This window comes from Pipistrellus kuhlii, unplaced genomic scaffold (genome assembly GCF_014108245.1).
Source record: "Pipistrellus kuhlii isolate mPipKuh1 unplaced genomic scaffold, mPipKuh1.p scaffold_m20_p_2, whole genome shotgun sequence".
NCBI lineage: Eukaryota > Metazoa > Chordata > Mammalia > Chiroptera > Vespertilionidae > Pipistrellus > Pipistrellus kuhlii.
In genome coordinates, this window is record NW_023425515.1 from 176218763 (window position 1) to 176236735 (window position 17973).

The following is a 17973-nucleotide window of genomic DNA, read 5'->3' on the forward strand; positions in this document are numbered from 1 at the left end:
GAGAAAGAGAGAGAGAAACATTAATGTGAAAGACACATTGATTGATTGCCTCTCATACATACCCCAACTGGGACCAGGGATTGAACCTGCAACCCAGGTATGTGCCCTTGGCCAGAACTGAACCTACGACCCTCAGTGCTCAGGCCGATGCTCTAACTACTGAGATCACCAGCCAGGGTCCAATCTCATTCTTTTGCAACTGGATACCCAGTTGTCCCAGCAACATTTGTTGATAACTATTTTTCTCCCTTAAATCATCTCGGTACCCTTGTCAAAAATCAGCTGATCATGTGTGTATTTTTATTTCTGGTTTCTTTATTTTTGGACTCTCAGTTTCGTTCCTCTCATCTGGATGTCTATTCTTATGCCAGTTCCACATTGTACTGATCACTGTAGATCTGTAATACATTTTGAAACGGGGAAGTGTGATTGTTTGTTTCCTTTTATGGTTATTTTGGCTACCCTGGATCTTTTGCATTTCCATATGATACTAGGATCAACTTGTGAATTTCTATTTTTAAAACCAGGCATTTGATAGGGTTTGCATTCAATTTGTAGATCAGTTTGGGGAAAATTGTCATCCTAACAACATTAAACGTTAGAATCCAAGAACCCCCGATACCTTTCCATTTATTTGTCTTCTTTAATTTATTTTGTATTACTTTTTAAAAAAATGTTTTTTATTGATTTTTTTACAGAGAGGATGGAGATGGATAGAGAGGTACAATAGAATCATGGATGAGAGAGAAACATGGACCAGCTGCCTCCTGCACACCCCCCACTGGGGATGTACCTGCAACCAATGCACATGTCCTTGACCGGAATCGAACCTGGGACCCTTCAGTCCGCAGGCCTACGCTCTATCCACTGAGCCAAACCGGTTTTAGCATCTTTTGTGTTACTTTTGATGTTAAGTAGGGAGTAATGTGATCTGATTTATACTTTAGGAGGATTACTTAGTTGTGTAAATAAAAAAATAAAAAACAATTTCGGGGCAAGAGATGGTCCATGAACAAGGGCAAGGGCAGTAACAGCAGGGCCAAAGAAGAAGCACGTGTTATAGAAACACTTATGACGTAAATCCGCAGGGCTTGATCGGTGACTTGATACAGAAAGAGACAGAAGGGCCAAGAACGGGTCCCAGGTTTTGGCTTGAGTTCATCATGATGCCACCAGCTGGGACAGAAAATACAGGAGCAGCCGTTTAGGAGAAAAGATGAAGCCATCAATTAGTCCATGTGGAGCTTGAGGTGACTGAGGACACACAGGTGGAGAGATAAGATAATTGGATCCTGGAGTCTGATTCAGCTCAGGGGAGCTGTCTAGTTGGGGGACAGTGATTTGACAATCATCATATTAAAAGGGAACCACAACAGTGCATGAACCAGCCAAGGCAAAAAAGAAAGGAAGCAGAAATAGGAATACCAATGTTTAAAGGCCTCGCTAATGACAAAAGCCCCCAGAGGAGACTGGGAAGGAACAACCAGAGAGGTGGGAGGGAGCCAGGAAAGAGGTGCTCCCATTGGATTCAGGGGACTGATGTCCTGGTGACCTAGACAAGGGCTGGACCGCACTGCTGTGGGCTGAGGAGGAGGTGGGAGTGGAGAGGATGGAGACGGCAGGTAAGATAATCCACTCTGGAAGTTTGGAAGCGACTGGAAAGGGAATGCAAAGGAAGTAACTAAAAATGCAAAGGCAGTTGAGGGAGGGTGTGTGTTTGTCAGATGAAGAGACTTGGGCCTGTTTGTAGCCAATGGGAAGGACGTAGCAGAAAGAGGATGTGGCAGGGAGTAGTGTCCATGTGGGGCTGGAGGAGTGACTGGGAGAATAAGGTAAGGGGGTATATGGGTTTAAAATAGTGCTTTTTTCCCCAAATTTCCATGTGCATTAGAATCACATCCTTCAAATCTCCCCTCTGCTCTCCATCTCCATAGCTGCTATCCTGGCCCAAGGCCAAGTCCCCTACACTTTTCACCTCTCACCTGAACAGCTGAGCTGGCCTTCAGGCGCTCAACCTTGGGGTGTAGGTTTGGTGGTGAAGAGGTCAGCAGGGGCCTAACAGCAGAAGAGAGAGTGGGCCTGTGGCCAGGAGGTGGGCATGCTGTGCCTTGAGGGATGTTTGAGGTTGGGATGTCAGAGGGGGTGTTCAAGGCGTGGCCCAGAGAGGTGGCTGGGGTCATGATGAAGGTCCCTGAGGAGGCTCGTTCACATGATGAGCAGGACCTGAGCACAGACTGCCGGACGGAAATCTGGAAACCCCAGTCTGATGGGCGGAGGTGGGTGACAGGGAGGTGCTGAGAAGGACTGGCAGAGCAAAGCCAGGGGGCAGGCGTCTCAAGAACAAATGATAGACACACATGGGGAAACCTTCCAAATGTGGATGGTGGTTTTCTGTGAGGGCAGAGAGGATTGTGGGTAGTTCTGATTTCTTCTTTATACTTTCCTGTTGGCCCCTCAAATTTTCTACAATGAACTTTTTTTTAATATATTTTATTGATTTTTTTTTTTTTTTTTTTTTTTTTTTTTTTTTTTTTTACAGAGAGGAATGGAGAGGGACAGAGAGCTAGAAACATCGTTGAGAGAGAAACATCAACCAGCTGCCTCCTGCACACCCCCTAACTGGGGATGCGCCTGCAACCAAGGTACATGCCCCTGACCGGAATCGAACCTGGGACCTTTCAGTCCGCAGGCTGACGCTCTATCCACTGAGCCAAACCGGTTTCAGCTGAGCTTTTTTTTTTTTTTTTTTTTTTTAAGAAATGTAAAAGGTATAAAAAATACAAACAATAACCAACGCCCCCATTCACACCATCCAGAATCTCTCATTGTAAACACATAAAAGTCCCCGTTAACCACCTCCTCTTCTCAGACAAGCATGATCAGCTGGCTTTCAGCTCTGTGCGCATGTACAGCTATATCTACATTGGCATAGGGTAGGGTTTGTGGGGATTGTTTTAATCACATGGAGGAACTGTCCTGTACTGGGGAGAGGCCTTTGTTAGGGTGGGGTATGGGTGCACAGGGACAGAAGCCTGACCGCCACCCCTGCAGAGCAGCCCTGGGCAGACCCAGCCTGCAGTCTATGCCATACCTGGCTGTTAAATGTTCCAGGAAGAGAGAGAACGACTACTGCTATTTCTCTGGCGAGGTTCCAATCCATTCTCACACCCCTCAAAGCGTTATGCATCTGGGAGGCAGGAAAGGCAATCATTATCTCTGTGTGACAGATGGGGAAACTGAGGCCCAGGGAATGACAGTGAGCTGCCAGTGTGTCCAGGGAGTTGGCAGAGGACAGGTGACTAGAGAGCTCTGGGCTGGGGTTCTTCCTGGAGCCCAAGGCCAGTGTGCAGAGGGGTGGGGCCAAGGCAGGGGGCGCTGGGCGGCTCGGACTAGTGGACTTTGACCAATGGGCAATAAGGAAGAGAAACGGCAATAACTTCAGGTGGCAAAGGCTGGGCCCTGGCCAGGAACTGTGTCTGGGGAGAAACAGGGGGACAGAACTCCCTTCTCGGGGCCTAGAAAACAGGCCCACTCCTGGAGCTATGGCTCCCCAATGTCCCCAGCCACACTCAGACGTCAGGGCTGCCGAAACCAGTTTGGCTCAGTGGATAGAGCATTGGCCTGCGGATTGATATCATGGTTGCGGGCACATCCCCAGTAGGGGGTGTGCAGGAGGCAGCTGGTCGATGTTTCTCTCACATCGATGTTTCTAGCTCTCTATCCCTCTCCCTTCCTCTCTGTGAAAAATCAATAAAATGTATTTAGAAGAAGAAGAAGAAGAAGAAGAAGAAGAAGAAGAAGAAGAAGAAGAAGAAGAAGAAGTAGTAGTAGTAGTAGTAGTAGTCAGGGCTGCCTTCACAGTTAGGCCTGATTCAAGTCTCGGCTCTACCGCTGATGTGTGCTGGGTGGTCTCCGAAGAGCCCTTTACCTCTGCCTCACTTTTCTCCTCTGTAAAACAGTGACAATCTGTCCCTCTCGGGATTGTCCCAGCACTACCTCTCTTGGTTGCCATGTTAGTGCTGTAACTTGCTGTTAGAACAACTTGTCCCTAAGCATCCTTAGAGGCATGTGTCCCTTTGCCCTCTGGGCAAAGACCTGGACGTGGTTTGCTGGGTCACCAGCACAGGCGTTGGACCATTTACCACACAGACGCGTCCTGCCCAGCCGCCCTCGGAGGCGGCCGTCCACAGGGACGCCAGCATCCCGATGCCACCGATGGCTTGGGAACTGTCCCCCTCCCTCTCTTCCCTCACACATTTTTCCTCCCACCTGCACCTCCGTGCATTGGCCCCCTTCAGACGGCGCCCGACAGGGGAGCACCGCCTGACTGTGTGGCCTGTGACGTCACAGGGGCCTCCAGGCCCGGCCAGAGGGCCCCAACCCCTCCTGTGCTCCCTTCGCTCTCCAGAGGCCCTGGGTGTGCTGACCCAGGTGCCAGTGCACAGGGCACGCAGTGGGCGCTGGTACAGCTGTCACCAGGCCGCCCCCGCTTCGGTGGTGCCCACTCTGCAGATGGAAAGGAGCTCAGAGGAGCGAGGGAGCGGGAGAGGGGGTCCTGTGCATATTGGCTGGTTGTCGTGATCAGGGTGAAGGCTGGGATCCTCTTTCTTCTTCCCAGAGAATGAGGCGTGTAGCAGTGGGTGCAGGACAGGGTCTGCCCTTAGGGTGACCCCGGGCAATTGCTTTCTCTTCTGTTCTGGCCTGTTGACCTCTGTCTACAGGGATAGTAATGTCTGCCCCCTAAGCTCGTGGTGAGATTAAATAAGAAAATGCTTTGAGCCGAACCCAGTTTGGTTCAGTGGATAGAGTGTGGCCTGCGGACTGAAAGGTCCCAGGTTCGATTCCGGTCAAGGGCATGTACCTTGGTTGCGGGCACAACCCCAATTGGGGGTGAGATTAAATAAGAAAATGCTTTGAGCCGAACCCAGTTTGGTTCAGTGGATAGAGTGTGGCCTGCGGACTGAAAGGTCCCAGGTTCGATTCCGGTCAAGGGCATGTACCTTGGTTGCGGGCACAACCCCAATTGGGGTTGAGCAAGAGGCAGCTGATCGATGCTTCTCTCTCATGGATGTTTCTAACTCTCTCTCTCTCTCTCTCTCTCTCTCTTTCTCTCTGTAAAACAATCAATAAAATATATTTAAAAGAAAAAAAGAAAAAGAAAATGCTTTGAAAACTCTCTAGAGACCCTTTACAAAGTGCAGCCCTGGCAGGAGCACACAGTAGGGACTTTACCAACCCAGCTACAGAGCACTGAGCTCAGTGCGCGGGGCGGGCGGGCGGGCGGGGCCGGCGCCGTGACTCAGCGGGCGGGCCGGGGAGGCTGCCCAGCCGGTCTGACCGGCCGGACGCGCCGGCCCGGCCTCCCGGGAGGGGCAGGCGCCCGGGGGGTGACGGGAAGGAGGCGGCGGCCGGGCTCCGGCGGGAAGTGGGCGCGGATGGGCGCGCGGCGGCCGCCGAGCAGGATGGCAGCGCAGCCCCCGGGCCGCCCGCAGCGCCCGGAGCCCCGCTGAGCCGCCGCGGGGACCCGCGCGGGAGCCGAGATGTGCCTGCGCCTGGGTGAGCCGCGGGGTGCGCCCGGGGGCCCCGAACCCCCGAGGCTGCGCGGGGCGGAGCGCTGTCCCGGGAGCGGGGAGCCGGAGTCCGGGCCGCTTCTCTGCAGGGCGCTGGGCGCCGGCCTGAGCTGTGCCCGCGGGGATGGGAGGGATGCTGGCTTCTGGTCCGAGCCCCTCCGGCCTCTCCCCACCTCCCTCTCCTGCGGAGGAGGGGACCCCTCCCCCCCAGGCCGAGGGGAGAGCACCCCCCCTCGTCCAGAGGAAGCCAGAGAGGAAATCCGGGCTTGGGAGCTCTGAGCCAGAGGCGCCTGCCTTCCGCCTCCTCGCCCGGCCCAGTGTTCCCACGTCCATTCTCGGGGCTCCCCACCCGGGCTGGAAGGGCAGGACCATGGCAAACAGGACCCTAGAGCAGTGGGGTGGCTGTGCCCCCTGCCCTCGCTCCCGGGCTCTGGGCATCAGGCACACCTGGGGAGTCCTGTGGTCCTCAGCTTCCTCAGCTGTCACATGGGGTGGCAACCCCTCCTTAGGACCACCGTGAGCATAAAGGAGCTCTGAGAGTAAGGTGCCCACCAGGATGCCAACCAGGCCAAGTGCTCCGAGCACGGTGGCTTGGAAACACAGAAGCCAGAGCGTGCCCCAGACTCTCTGCTCGGTGCTCCCCGCATGGCCCTGAGGTGGTGCCTCCAGTCTGACCGAAGGCTTGGGCCTGGGATCCTGCTGTTGTTTATCCCTGATGCCAGGGCCGGCTCAGGGCCCGTGGTATCTGGGTTGCAGGTGGGTGGGTGGATGCAGCGAGGTGGGTCAGGGCCCTGGGACCAAGCTGCTGTGCCCCTTCCTGTTTGACGAGCAGTTAATCTGCCCGACGCCATTCCAGTCCCACATGCCTGTGCAGCCTGTCACCTCCCTCTGACTCTCCCACAGCCGATCCAGCTCCCGCTCCAGCTCCGGCTCCAGCTCCAGGGGGTCCTACAGCCTCTGGGTCCTCAGAGCAGCCAGACCAAGCCCTCCGCGTTCACACAGGAGTGATGGGGCCCGGAGGAGGGGCTTGTGCAGGGTCACAGAGTGTCTGTGCCTGGATGGCCCCATCCGTCCCTGACTCCCGGGAACTGCCTGTTGGCACAGGGACCCCGAGAACAGGGCAGGACGAGCCGCCCGCATGGCCCTGACGCACTGTCCCCCGCAGGCGGCCTGAGTGTGGGTGACTTCCGGAAGGTGCTGATGAAGACGGGGCTGGTGCTGGTGGTGCTGGGCCACGTGAGCTTCATCGCGGCAGCCCTGCTCCACGGCACGGTGCTGCGCTACGTGGCCGCCCCCCACGACGCCGTGGCTCTGCAGTACTGCGTGGTCAACATCCTCTCGGTCATCTCCGCCATCCTGGTATGCCGGCGGGGAGGGGCTGGCGGGGCTGGAGGGGGCCCAAAGCTTTTCGAGGAGTCTCGGCCCGGAGCCCTGGGCGGCACGTAGAGAGCCTGAGCACTCCCCCTGCTCCGCAACTGACCAACGGCACCAGCCGCTCGGCCTCTTTACCTCGGCCTCCTCGTCTGCAAAGTGGGCTCATAACAGCGTCCACCACACGGTCCTCCTGAGCTCCGAACGGGATCGTCCACAGAAAGTGCGGGCACAGTGGCTGACACACCTCAGCCTCACCACTGGGAGCAGGGGTGGTTGTTATCGTGACAAGACGCCATTGGGCGAAGGAAGGAGCTCAGCTGGAGGGGGCTCAGGAGGCCTCGCCCAGGTGGACGCCCCTGAGCTGGGTCCTGACGGACGAGCAGGAATTCCAAGATAGGGTGCAATTGCCATCGCCGGCGTGTGTGGCCAGCAGGTGGTGGAGGAAGCTGGGAGAGCATTCCAAGCACAGAGAATGGCAGATGCACAGGGATGGGGGCGGGAGCAGCTCAGATCTGCTCTGGAGACACTGAAAAGCCAGGCATCAGCAGCTCAGCATGAGGCCTGGTCCACGCTAAGTCCCGGGCAAATGGTGGCCAGGATACACCGGAGGTCAGGACCCGTTTGATGATACGTGAATGAAGGAGCCCGGTATTCTCATGTTCTTCCCCACCTAGTAACACAGGAGGCCACAGCACCAGGCCTTCCCTGCCACCTCCTGGCTAAGGGACTTGTTTCCCCCTGCCCGCCTGCTCCCTCCCCTGCCTGATGAAGCTCAGCCAGCCCAGCGAGGAGAGCACAGTCAGTGGGACGGCTGAGCCCTGCCGATGTGTGCAGCATCCTTTGGAGTTACTATGACTGTCACCAGCCTGGATGGAAGGCAAGGGAGGCCGTGAGCTCAGGGTTATGGCTCCAAGGATGGACCCCTTCCGCTTCACCCTCATTTCCTCATTTACTTCTCACTGTTCTCAGCAAATGGGGCCATTATTATTCTGACCGGGGGAAACCAAGACTCAGGGACTCACCCAGCCTCCTGCTGAAGCAAAGAGGCCCCGCTGGATGTGACACGATGTGTGACACCAAAGCTGGCGTCTTTTCCATAAGCTCATCCTGCAGAGCAGGACGTAGCCCAGAGGGGCTAAGGCACCTGCTCACGGCTGCACAGGGAATTAAAGACGCTGCTGGACGCCCATGATGCCTCCTGTGGGTGCAGCCCCTGCCTGGTACAGTGAGGGGATCTCCGGAGGAAGCTGGCTGAGGGGAGCCCCGAAGACCCGGGGGCAGCTGGGGGCTCACATAGCCAGCTCTCGGGGCTGAGAGAGTGCTGAGTGGACCGCGTCCTGAGCAGGCTGAGTGGACCGCGTCCTGAGCAGCTGTGTGGGTGCCCACATCCGGGGCAGTGAGGAGAGACTTGGCAGGGTGGGGCCGAGCTGCCGCTGGGACGGAGGCCAGGTCACCGAGAGCCTGAGATAACGTGCTCCTAGGATTGTGAATTCTCCATAAAGCGCCCTGATTTGTTTCTTTTGTTCTTAGTTCCTTGACAGCCTAGTTACTGCGTTTCTTCCCAGATCTCTTCCACTCCAGGGAGGCCAGTCGGACATATCCTGGCGCATGGCCCTGCGGCCCGGGATACACAGGTCCCTGTCTGAGACCCACAGCGCTGGGCAGTGGGGAGCCATGGCAGGTTGTAGGCAGGAAGCGATTGTGCTTTGGAAACATCACCCTGGGGGCAGCGCCTCCATGCAGGTCGAAGTCACGAGGCCAAGGCTCGGCAGGGGAGGAGGTTGGCGGGCTCCGGCTGGCATCCGTGGGAGCCTCACCTGCGGAGGCCCTGGCCTCACTGCCCGCTCTCCTCCAGCAGGAGGGTCAGGGCTGACCAGAGTCTCCCCACAGGTCATCACCTCGGGCATCGCCGCCATCGTGTTGTCACGCTACCTGCCCAGCATCCCCCTGGTAGGTGGCGCCTCCTGGGACAGGCCTAGGGGAGGGAGGGGCCTGGCCTGCTTGGAGGGGGTGAGCTGACCCCATGGGGGCCAGGACTGCCCGTGTGGGGTGGAGCCTGATCTCCATTGACCCGTGGCCTCTCCTCCCAGCGCTGGGCGGTCTTCAGCTCGAGTGTGGCCTGTGCCCTCCTCTCTCTGACCTGCGCGCTCGGGCTCTTGGCCTCCATCGCCGTGACCTTTGCCACCCAGGGCCGGGCGCTGCTGGCCGCCTGCACTTTTGAGAACCCGGAACTGCTGGCCCTGGCCCCCGACTGTCCCTTCGACCCCACGCGCATTTACGTGAGTGCTTAGGCCTGGGGTGGGGGTGGGGGGTTCCTCCAAGTGCTCATCAGCGGTGGGAAGGGTTCCTGGAGCCTCGCCCACCCAGCCCCAACCCCGTGGCCGTCTCTGCCCCTGTGTCCCGCAGAGCTCCAGCCTGTGCCTCTGGGGCATCTCCCTCGTGTTCTGCGTGGCCGAGAGCGTGTTTGCCGTGCGGTGCTCTCAGCTCGCCCACCAGCTGCTGGAACTGCGGCCCTGGTGGGGGAAAAGCAGCCACCACATGGTAAGGCCTGCCCGCCCCTCCGCGGCCTTCACTCCCCTCCTTTTCTGGGAGTCCCTGCTGGGCAGCCCCCATGCCTCTGCATGGGGTTCCCGCTTGAGGACTGGGGCGACAGTGTTCTCCCCGGGACCAAAGGGAGGTCTCCCAGCTAAGTCCCCGGCTGGATCCTGCTCCACCCACGGCCCAGGACTTGGGGGATGGGGAGTTCATCTGGGCTCGAATTGGGGGCACTCCAAGGAGACCCAGACCCAGATCACAGCCTGTCTGTCCCCACAGATGCCGGAGAGCCCGGAGCCGGTGGAGAGCCATGACCTGATGGGCGGCCCCAGCTCCGCCCCGCTGACCCTCTGACAGCGGCTGCCTCAGCCACACCCCGTGAGCACGGGGTCCCACAACCACATCTGCACGGTGCCCAGCCGGGACTCCTGAGCTGGCCCGTGAGGGCTCGGTGGCCGTTCCCGGGCCGGGGTGGGGATTGTGAACCCCGCCCCAGCCACCCAGATCTGCACTGAAGTGAGACTTTATTCCGAAGTTATTAAAAAGAACAGACACTCGGCGGAGGCATGCAGCAGGGGAGGGGCTCGGCCGGGCCCGTGCTTTCCCACGCAGGATGGGGGCGGGGAAGGGGGGGCAGTTAGGTGTGTCTGCCCCTGTGTCTTCGGGCCTGTGTTCATCCACGTGCTGAAAGGCGGGCAGGGGTTCCTGGGATTGGGAGGTTTTCCTTTTGCAGCTTGGCCTCCAGCCAGCAGAAGCTGCAGCAGGAAGGGAAGGGTGGCTCAAGGAAGCTTCTTCCTTATCCCCCCAACCCCCCCCCCCCCCCCCGGGATCTCCCCTCCCAATAAAAGGCCTGGCTCCGCACCTGGACTCGGTTCCACCGCTCTCCACCCGGGCTGAGGCCTCCCAGGGAGGGGGCGGGGGAGGGGGAGCTGCCCGGGGTTGGCTGGGGGAGGGCAGGCTGGCCTCGGAGCTGTGCGTGTGGGTTAGGAGGGAGGAGGGTGGAAATTCTAAGATCTAGGTAGGAGAAGGCCAGCTCGGAGGGGAAGACCACGCCAGAGCCTGTCTCCCTTGGCCTCTGGCATTGGGGGGCGCTAACCGCTTGCTTGCTTGGGCCTGGGGAGAACGGCAGGTTTCCTTTTCCATAGGCTCCCCGCAGAGTGCAGACCCCGGGGGCGGGAGGGGAGGCCCATCGGACCCCCAGCCTGGAGACACACAGGGGAGCGGAAGCGGGGAGCCGGGCGGCCGGCGAGGGCGGGAGGAGGGGACCCGGCTCCGCGCTCAGAACTGGGAGGCGCTGCTGGGGTCGCACTGCAGCAGCCGCACGATGGACGGGTCGCTCTTGGCGCCGCGGATGAACTCCTCCAGGGACAGCTTGCCTGCAGAGAGAGGGACAGTGTCTGGGGAGGCGGCCCCAGCGCCGGGAGGCCAAGGCGGGCAGGGCCCCGGGGGGGGGGGGGCGGGGGGAGGCGCCCGCCCCGGCCCTCACCGTCGTTATTCGTGTCCATCTGGCGGAAGATCTTCTCGGTCCTCTTCTCCGGGGTCGACTCGTCCTCCGGCATCTTCATCACCGACGAAACCATCTTGTAAATGGCCTGGGGGTCGGAGGGGAAGGCGGGAGTGAGAGGAGGCTGCCTGAGCACTCCCCACTCCAACCTTCAGAAACGCCCCCAGAGGGGGTCACGGGGGCGCGGGGAACCGGGGGAGGGGGGGGTCGGGAAGGAGTTTCTGGGAAGGTGTCCCAGGAGAGGGGTCTGCAGGCGAAGCCCTGACCGAGTTCCCGGGAGCGCTGGGTGCAAGAGGAACTGCCGACAGAGGGACATGCATTTCCAAAGACCGCGGCGGGAATTTGGGGGTAGCTGAGTGCAGGGGGTGAGCTGAGATGTTGGAAGACATCGGGCTGCAGGTAAGCACGGTTTTAGCGCTGTTTCTGGAAGCTCCGGGCGCCCGAGCAGGGCGGCGGACAGAGGGGCGGCGGCACTGGGCTGCGGTACCCGCTGTGGCCGGCAGGGGGCGCTGGGCCGCCCTGAGGGCTGGAAGGCCGGAGGCTGCATGCTCGGAGGGGGGCGGGGAATGTTATGCAAATAAACGCAAATGAGCATCTGCCGAGGGCGGGGACAGCCTGGACTCGCAAGACCCTAGGCAGCAGTCGCCCACGGGCAGGAGCTCCGAGGCACACCCACGAGGGTTTTTGCGCTAAAAGCACGCAGAGCACGTGGGGCTTGGCCGGTGGTATGGGCTGGAGGAGCGGACCGATCGTCCCAACCTTCCAGCTTTTTGCTACTGAAACCACCTCCAAGAAACCTGCTTCCCTTCGCCCGTACCACACATGTACCCTGCCTCAGATCCGGCTTCAGCCTCCACACTGGTCTCCTCCAGCCTCGTTTCCCTGGGTCTGTCCCCCCCACGCTGCCTCCCTCCGAGAGCTCTTTCTAAACACAGATCTCCCACACCACATCCCCGGCCCAGCGGGCCGCCCCCTCTCCCCAGTCATCCACAGGCCTCCCTCCAGACCTGCCGTGCTCTCAGCGCCTTCTGGATGCTGCCCCACGCTTCTTCTGCTGCCTCCCACTCCCTGCGGCTCAGCTTGCATGCGCTGGCTCAGGGAGTCCTCTGATCCAGGCAGGTCAGGGCCCGGATGCTGGCATGGAGCCTCCTGGGCTTTTCCTTTGGGGACATCTCAGGGGATGCCTTTGTTGGATTGTTCCTAGTCCCCGACATACAAATAAGGACCGTGGACATCTAGCTAAGTGCCCATATCCCCAGAGCTTAGCACAATGCCCGGCGCCTGGCAGGAACTTCCCGTTTGAAAGCCATGGCACCTCCCACTGCCCTCTGTACCAAGTCCAAGCCATTGGCCCTTGGCATTCAGAGTTTTTACAATCTGGTGCCTCTGACCCCTCCACTATCAGGCCTCCCCCGGCAGGTGATTCTGCCACAGCTAAACATGCCTGCACCTTCCAGGTTTCCCGGCATTGACAGCCTCTGCCTGGACACTAACACTAGCTTCCATGTATATGTCAGGTACTTTATCCCTATTTTCCAGATGAGAAATATAGGCTCAGAACGGGAATTAATGGCCGAGACCAGATTAGAACCCGCTTCCTCTTAGCTGCTGGAGAGATAGATGCTTTGGGGTGGTGGTGACCAGCGGGGGCTTTGCCGTAAGGTGGATCTGGAGTGGCGTCCTGTCTCCACCAATCACTCACTAGATAGCCTTAGACAAGTACTGAACCCCCATGAGCCTCAGTTTCCGCTCCTGTAAAATGGGGTAATCGTATCTCCCCTGTGAGGACTGTCTAACGGATTAAGTGAGTTCATGCGTATAGAACAGGGACTGGCTAGAGTAAGTAGTAAACAGCAGCTTGTATAGTCATTGTTACTCATCCACCACATCCTCAGTTCTTCCCTGAACGTCTGTCCCCCGAGTTCCCAGATGCCACCTTTACAACCCTGTCCCCAAGCTGGGCAGCGTGGCCTGCCCACCGGAGTGGGAGCCCCAAGCAGCCCAATGCAGTTTCTTCCCTTCTGGAGTGCTCACCTCCTGACCACAGGACAGGGTCCTGGGAAGGACCCGGGGAGCGCCCCCTTGTGACGCCTCTCCTCCTGGGCCTCCTAATTAATTGTCTGGCATTGCTGCTCACTCACTGTTTCCCTGGAGCTGACTGGTAATTAATCAGGCACCGGGGCCTGCCCAGCTCTGTCTGTGCCGGCCTCTGGGGCTGACTGATGGGCTGTAGTGAGGGAAACCGGGGCCCAGATAGCAGAGGCCAGCCAGGCCGGCCCGAGGATGCCCGGGGAGGGGACTGGCTGGCGCCTCCAGCAGAGCTGAGACTTACCAGTATATACCAGTGCAACCACACCGAGTGGTCAAACGTGAACACCCCTCCACATGGGTTGGTGTCCAGCTGCTGCCTGATCCCTCAGTAATCCTCCACCACTCGGGCCACCTCAACCTGTCCACCAGAACCCCAGAACTCCCTGCAGCCCATCAGCTAGAGACTTAATGCCTGGCCCACGGACATCGTTGACTAAAGATGACCAGACGTCCCGCTTTTGGCGGGACCGTCCCGCTTTTTAGCAATTTGTCCCGCGGCATTTTTTAAAAAGTCCTGATTTTGGGGAAAAATCGGGACTTTTTTAAAATTCTGCGGAACGCAGGACAAATTGTTAGGAATCGGGACAGTCCCGCCAAAAGCGGGACATCTGGTCACTTTATCGTTGACAAACATAAAGGCTTTCCTCTCTTGATAGGCAAAGGGAGCCACCATATCCCAACGCAGCCCGTTCTACTCTAGCTGGAGAGAGTAGGCCTGGGCCCTTAGTGACAGAGACGCCAAGGAGTCCAGCAGGGGCGAGGCGGGCTGGAAGTGGGAAGCGGTCGGCAGAGCTGAGGGAGGAAAAGAAAGAGGCCGAAGGAAAGGGAGCAGGACTGGAGCAGCGTTGTGCCGCAGGATTACCCAGGCACACTCCACGGATGTTGAAAAGGCCATTCTGGCTGAAGCAGAGGATGTGCAGAGGAGAGAATCCTAACGTTTCCCAAGTACCAGCTGCCTGCTGGGCCTCTGCCAGAGTCCTCACCCACTTCATACCTCTAGCAGCCTTGAGGGTTAACGTCCTCACTTTCCAGGTGGAGAAACAGGAGCTCAGGACAAGGAACCGGAGCGGTAAAAATAGAACCGGAGCCCTGATGGCCTTTAGTGCTGGACTGAGGGGATGGACACCCTGAAAGCTTTTTGAGATAAAGCTAACATGTCGCACTCAATTTGTATTAAAATAGTATTCTTATCAGGCCCTACATTCTCCCTGTAAGATCAGAATCACCATCCCTATTTTTCAGGTGAGCAATCTAAGAGTTGATTCCAACTCCAGAATTGGAAGCCAGACCTTTTTCAAGAGGTAGCTGAGTGGTAGCCAGCTTGAGCTTGACCCCCACCCCCCTTATATGCTGTGTGACCTTGGACAAGTCACTTCACCTCTCTGAGCCTCATGAGGCCATTGCAAAGATGCACAGAGCTTGTGGCCATATGCATGAGGCTATCAGAGAGCCCTGAACTAATTATAAGTTGGATTGTGGCTGGGGATCCAGATGGAATGTGGACTGTGAATCCAGGTGGCCCACTCACTGGCTGTGTGGCCTCGAGCAAATGTCTTGACCTCTCTGAGCATCTGTTTTCTCTTGAGTAAATGAGGAATGATTAAACATAACTGGCCTGAACTCTGCAGGAATGTCAAATCTTGAAAGACAAAGAAAGGCTGAGAGCTGTTACGGACTAATGGGGACTGAAGAGACATGAAAACAAAATGCAATGTTGTTTCTCGCATTTTGCTGGAGGTCAGGGCAAGAAGAGTATCATGAAGACATTAGGCAACATTGGAAGATGGTCTGTACATTAGACAGCAACACTGCTTCTATGTTAAATGCCCTGACTCTGGTGTTCATATTTGGGTTATGTATGAGAATATCCCTGACTTAGAGAATGTATCCCGATGTATTTGGGGGTAAAGGGTCCTGTTTAGAACAACAGAACATTGCACACGCGTGCACATACACAGTGGTAAAAAGCAATCATGGTCAATATTAATTGGTGAATCTGGCTAAAGGATTTCTGGGAGTTTCCTCAACTTTTCTGTAACTTAGAAAATATGTCCTAATTAAAGAGCTTTTTAAATAAACTGATTTCCATGTACTGGATGCCACGAGAGCTTCTTCAGTGGGCTGTAAGAAGAGCGCTTGCTACCCCCTCCCCGCAGGGCTGCCGAGAGGCTAAGGGGGGCGGGGCGCGCTGCTGGGCCCTGCACCGCACCCAGGGCCCGGCCCACCTGCACGATCTCCAGCATCTCCTCGCGGCTGATGTAGCCGTTGCCGTCCAGGTCGTACATGCTGAAGGCCCACATGAGCTTCTGCTCCAGGCGGCCGCGCGAGGTCACGCTCAGCGCGATGATGAACTCCCGGAAGTCGATGGTGCCGTCGCCGTTGGTGTCGAAGGTGCGGAAGACGTGCTCGGCGAACTTGGAGGCGTCGCCGTAGGGGAAGAAGTTGGCGTAGATCTTCTTGAACTCGTCCACGTTGAGGATGCCGGTGGGGCAGTCCTTGAGGAAGCCCTTGTACCACTCCTGCAGCTCCAGCTCCGTGAACTCCGTGTTCTCCCGCAGGTCCTGCAGCATCTCCGGCCGCAGCTTGCTGTTCTGCTTGCCCATGGCCACGGAGCCGAGTCCTCCCTAGATTCCCCCGAGAATCAAGGAATGGAGAAGGGGGTGTCAGGCCCTCCTGGTCCCGTGACACCACTCCAGGGAGCCCCCAAACACCAGACACCCAGCCTCTCTTGGACTCAGTGAGAGAGGAGTTGGCCCAGGTCACACAGCCTGCACCCAGCACCCTGCCTGCGTGACAGGCTCCACACCGTTTTCCCAGACCTCCCCCTTCCCCAGGGAACAGGCCTGGAGACGGGAAGGGCAGGGGCTGACATTTACTAGGGCCCTGCTCGGGGCCAGCCACAGACATGCACCACTTCACCCTCCCAACGCGAACCTTGGGATTGGACCCATTTTACAGATGAGAAGACAGGATCAAGAAAGTGAGGTGACCTGGTCCAAGTGACACAGCCATGGAGTCACAAGACTGACTCCCAGGGGGGTGCAGAGCGGCCTTCTAGTCCTCCTCCCTCCTCCCCACGGCCCCCTCATGGTCTCACATGTGTCTGATCACCACAAAACACACCCGCAGCCCACCCACCCGCCTGTTCTCCCACGCGCTTGTGCCCAACCGGGGGTGGCATGCGGTAGATGGGCTCCGGAGCCAGACCACCGGGGCTTAAATCCCAGCTCTGCCTCTTCCTGGCAATGTGACCTTGGACAATTTCCCTAAACTCTCTCTGCCTCGTCTGTAACGTGGGGATAGTAGCACTTACCTCATCAGGGTCAATACATGGGAAGCATTCAGACTGCACATCTAAGTGCTAGGTAAGTGTTAAGTAAATAAAAATGATTTCCATGTACTAGATGCCACAAGACTTGTGCACAATACACAGATGAATGCATGCTGACATATGACACACAGCTCACCAAATCCATGTGCTGGGTCCCAGGCCTCTTACCAGCCCACGCCCACCCATGGGTCACCGTGCCTCCACACAGGACAACATTCCCTCTGCTCCGCACCTCACATGTGAGGTCACGGGGCACCACGCATGCACAGCCCCCAGACCTGTCCCATCACAACACACCAGCCCACGATCCCACATGCCATCACAAGCACCTCGCATGCCGACCCCGCTCCTGTGGCCAACTGCACATGGGCCCGCAGGCTCCCTGCAGCCCTTCTCAGCCCTACGATGGGGCCCTCCTCCGGGGAGACCTGTGGCCAGCCCCCCCCCTCATCCCCCCCAGCACTCACCTTGCCTCTGGTCCAGAAAGGTCCCCTCGGTGCAGGAGCTCAGAGTGTGGAGGGCCGAGGGGGCAGCCTCGGAGAGGAGACGGCCAGGCAGTTCTGGGCAACGATGCGGGGTACCTGCAGGTGAATCTCCCCAGCTTCCAGGCTGTGAGACAAGGCGAGGGGGTTCCTGGTGTGTGACTTTGCAGGAAGCCCTGTGCACATGTGGGGGAGCATGTGTGTGAGTGCGTGTGTGCCAGCATGCATGCCTGTCCCGGGTTTCTATGCTGCATGCGTCTCCCCATGTGTTTCAGTCCCTCTCTGTGCATGTGCATGTGACTCGGTATGCACCCATCACAGCGAGAGGAGCTGTGCTGTGTGGCCATTTGGGGACCTGTGTGCGCCCTCAGCAGTGGCTCATGTGCGTGTTTCTCTAAGTTGGCCGCCCTCCCTCCCAAACCTGCCTCCTCTGCCCGAGCCGAGGACCACAGAACAAGTGTGTGGGAGGGGACTGGGGACATGCCTGCTGCTGGGGGGCCGGGTGCGTCCCCTAGTCCCTTCCTCAAGGTCCAGGGAACTGGGTCATGGGGTGGGGGCAGACAGAGGCGCTGGGCAGGAGCCGTCTCCCAGTGCCCCTTCTCCCCTGCACCCTCAGAGCCGCCCCTCCCGGTGAGGACGTGGACATGACGGTGGGAGAAAATTCTGCTGTTTCCCATAGACCCCCAGCCCCCAAATGGGGAGGACTCACGGCTGGACCTGAGGAGCCTGCGGGGGGACCCTCCCCGGACCTCCCCGCGGCTCTGCCCGGAGCCCCCGCCTCAATCCTCCAGCGCCGGGCGAGCGGCCCCTCCTGGAGGGGGCGCTCCGCGGCGGCCGGAGCCAGACTCCTCCGCGGCCACGGAGGTCAGGACCCTGGAGAGCTCCGCGCTCCCCCGGGACCCCCGCCCGCACCCGCGCCCCGGAGGGCGGGTTCCGGGCGGCGCGGGAGCGGCGGGGCCGGAGCCCGCCCTGGACGGGCCCCTCCTGCCGGCTGCCCCTCCCGCGCCCCAGCCCGGCCCGAGCGGCCCCACTCACCGGCGACGCGAGCTCCGACTGCGCAGGGAGGCGGCGCTGCGGCGGCGACAG

At 58.6% G+C, this 17973-nt stretch overlaps 3 protein-coding genes across 6 annotated transcripts in view; 2 read left to right on the forward strand and 1 right to left on the reverse strand.

Moving 5' to 3' along the window:
• Positions 1-2479, forward strand: part of RNF19B (ring finger protein 19B) — a 37402-nt gene extending 34923 nt beyond the window's left edge. Inside the window, exon 11 of the transcript XR_006742222.1 lies at positions 1935-2479. The gene's annotated coding sequence lies outside the window, so the exon portion shown is untranslated. The remainder of the gene's footprint in view (positions 1-1934) is intronic.
• Positions 1-17019, reverse strand: part of HPCA (hippocalcin) — a 226769-nt gene extending 209750 nt beyond the window's left edge. The window contains exons 1-5 of one of the 4 annotated variants that reach the window (XM_045584899.1): positions 16873-16988; positions 15300-15694; positions 10966-11071; positions 10746-10855; positions 4479-4489 (exon numbers count right to left, since the gene is read on the reverse strand). In XM_045584899.1, the coding sequence (XP_045440855.1) occupies positions 10758-10855; positions 10966-11071; positions 15300-15677 (582 nt within the window). In that variant the 5' untranslated portion in view covers positions 15678-15694; positions 16873-16988 and the 3' untranslated portion in view covers positions 4479-4489; positions 10746-10757. Of the gene's footprint in view, positions 1-4478; positions 4490-9986; positions 10856-10965; positions 11072-15299; positions 15695-16872 lie in introns of those variants that run through there. The other 3 variants (XM_045584900.1, XM_045584901.1, XM_045584902.1) reach the window with 3 other exon arrangements.
• TMEM54 (transmembrane protein 54) lies at positions 5388-10340 on the forward strand. Its single transcript, XM_036448689.1, has 6 exons — positions 5388-5556; positions 6736-6929; positions 8835-8894; positions 9035-9223; positions 9351-9485; positions 9759-10340. The coding sequence occupies exons 1-6, from the start codon at positions 5541-5543 to the stop codon at positions 9831-9833; spliced, it is 669 nt and encodes a 222-aa protein (XP_036304582.1). The 5' UTR covers positions 5388-5540; the 3' UTR covers positions 9834-10340.
• Positions 17020-17973: the final 954 nt, after the last annotated feature.

Coding starts and splice junctions, on each gene's coding strand:
- TMEM54 (XM_036448689.1), top strand. Junction 8,895..9,034: donor ACCTGCCCAGCATCCCCCTG/GTAGGTGGCGCC, acceptor CTCTCCTCCCAG/CGCTGGGCGGTCTTCAGCTC. Junction 9,224..9,350: donor TCGACCCCACGCGCATTTAC/GTGAGTGCTTAG, acceptor TGTGTCCCGCAG/AGCTCCAGCCTGTGCCTCTG.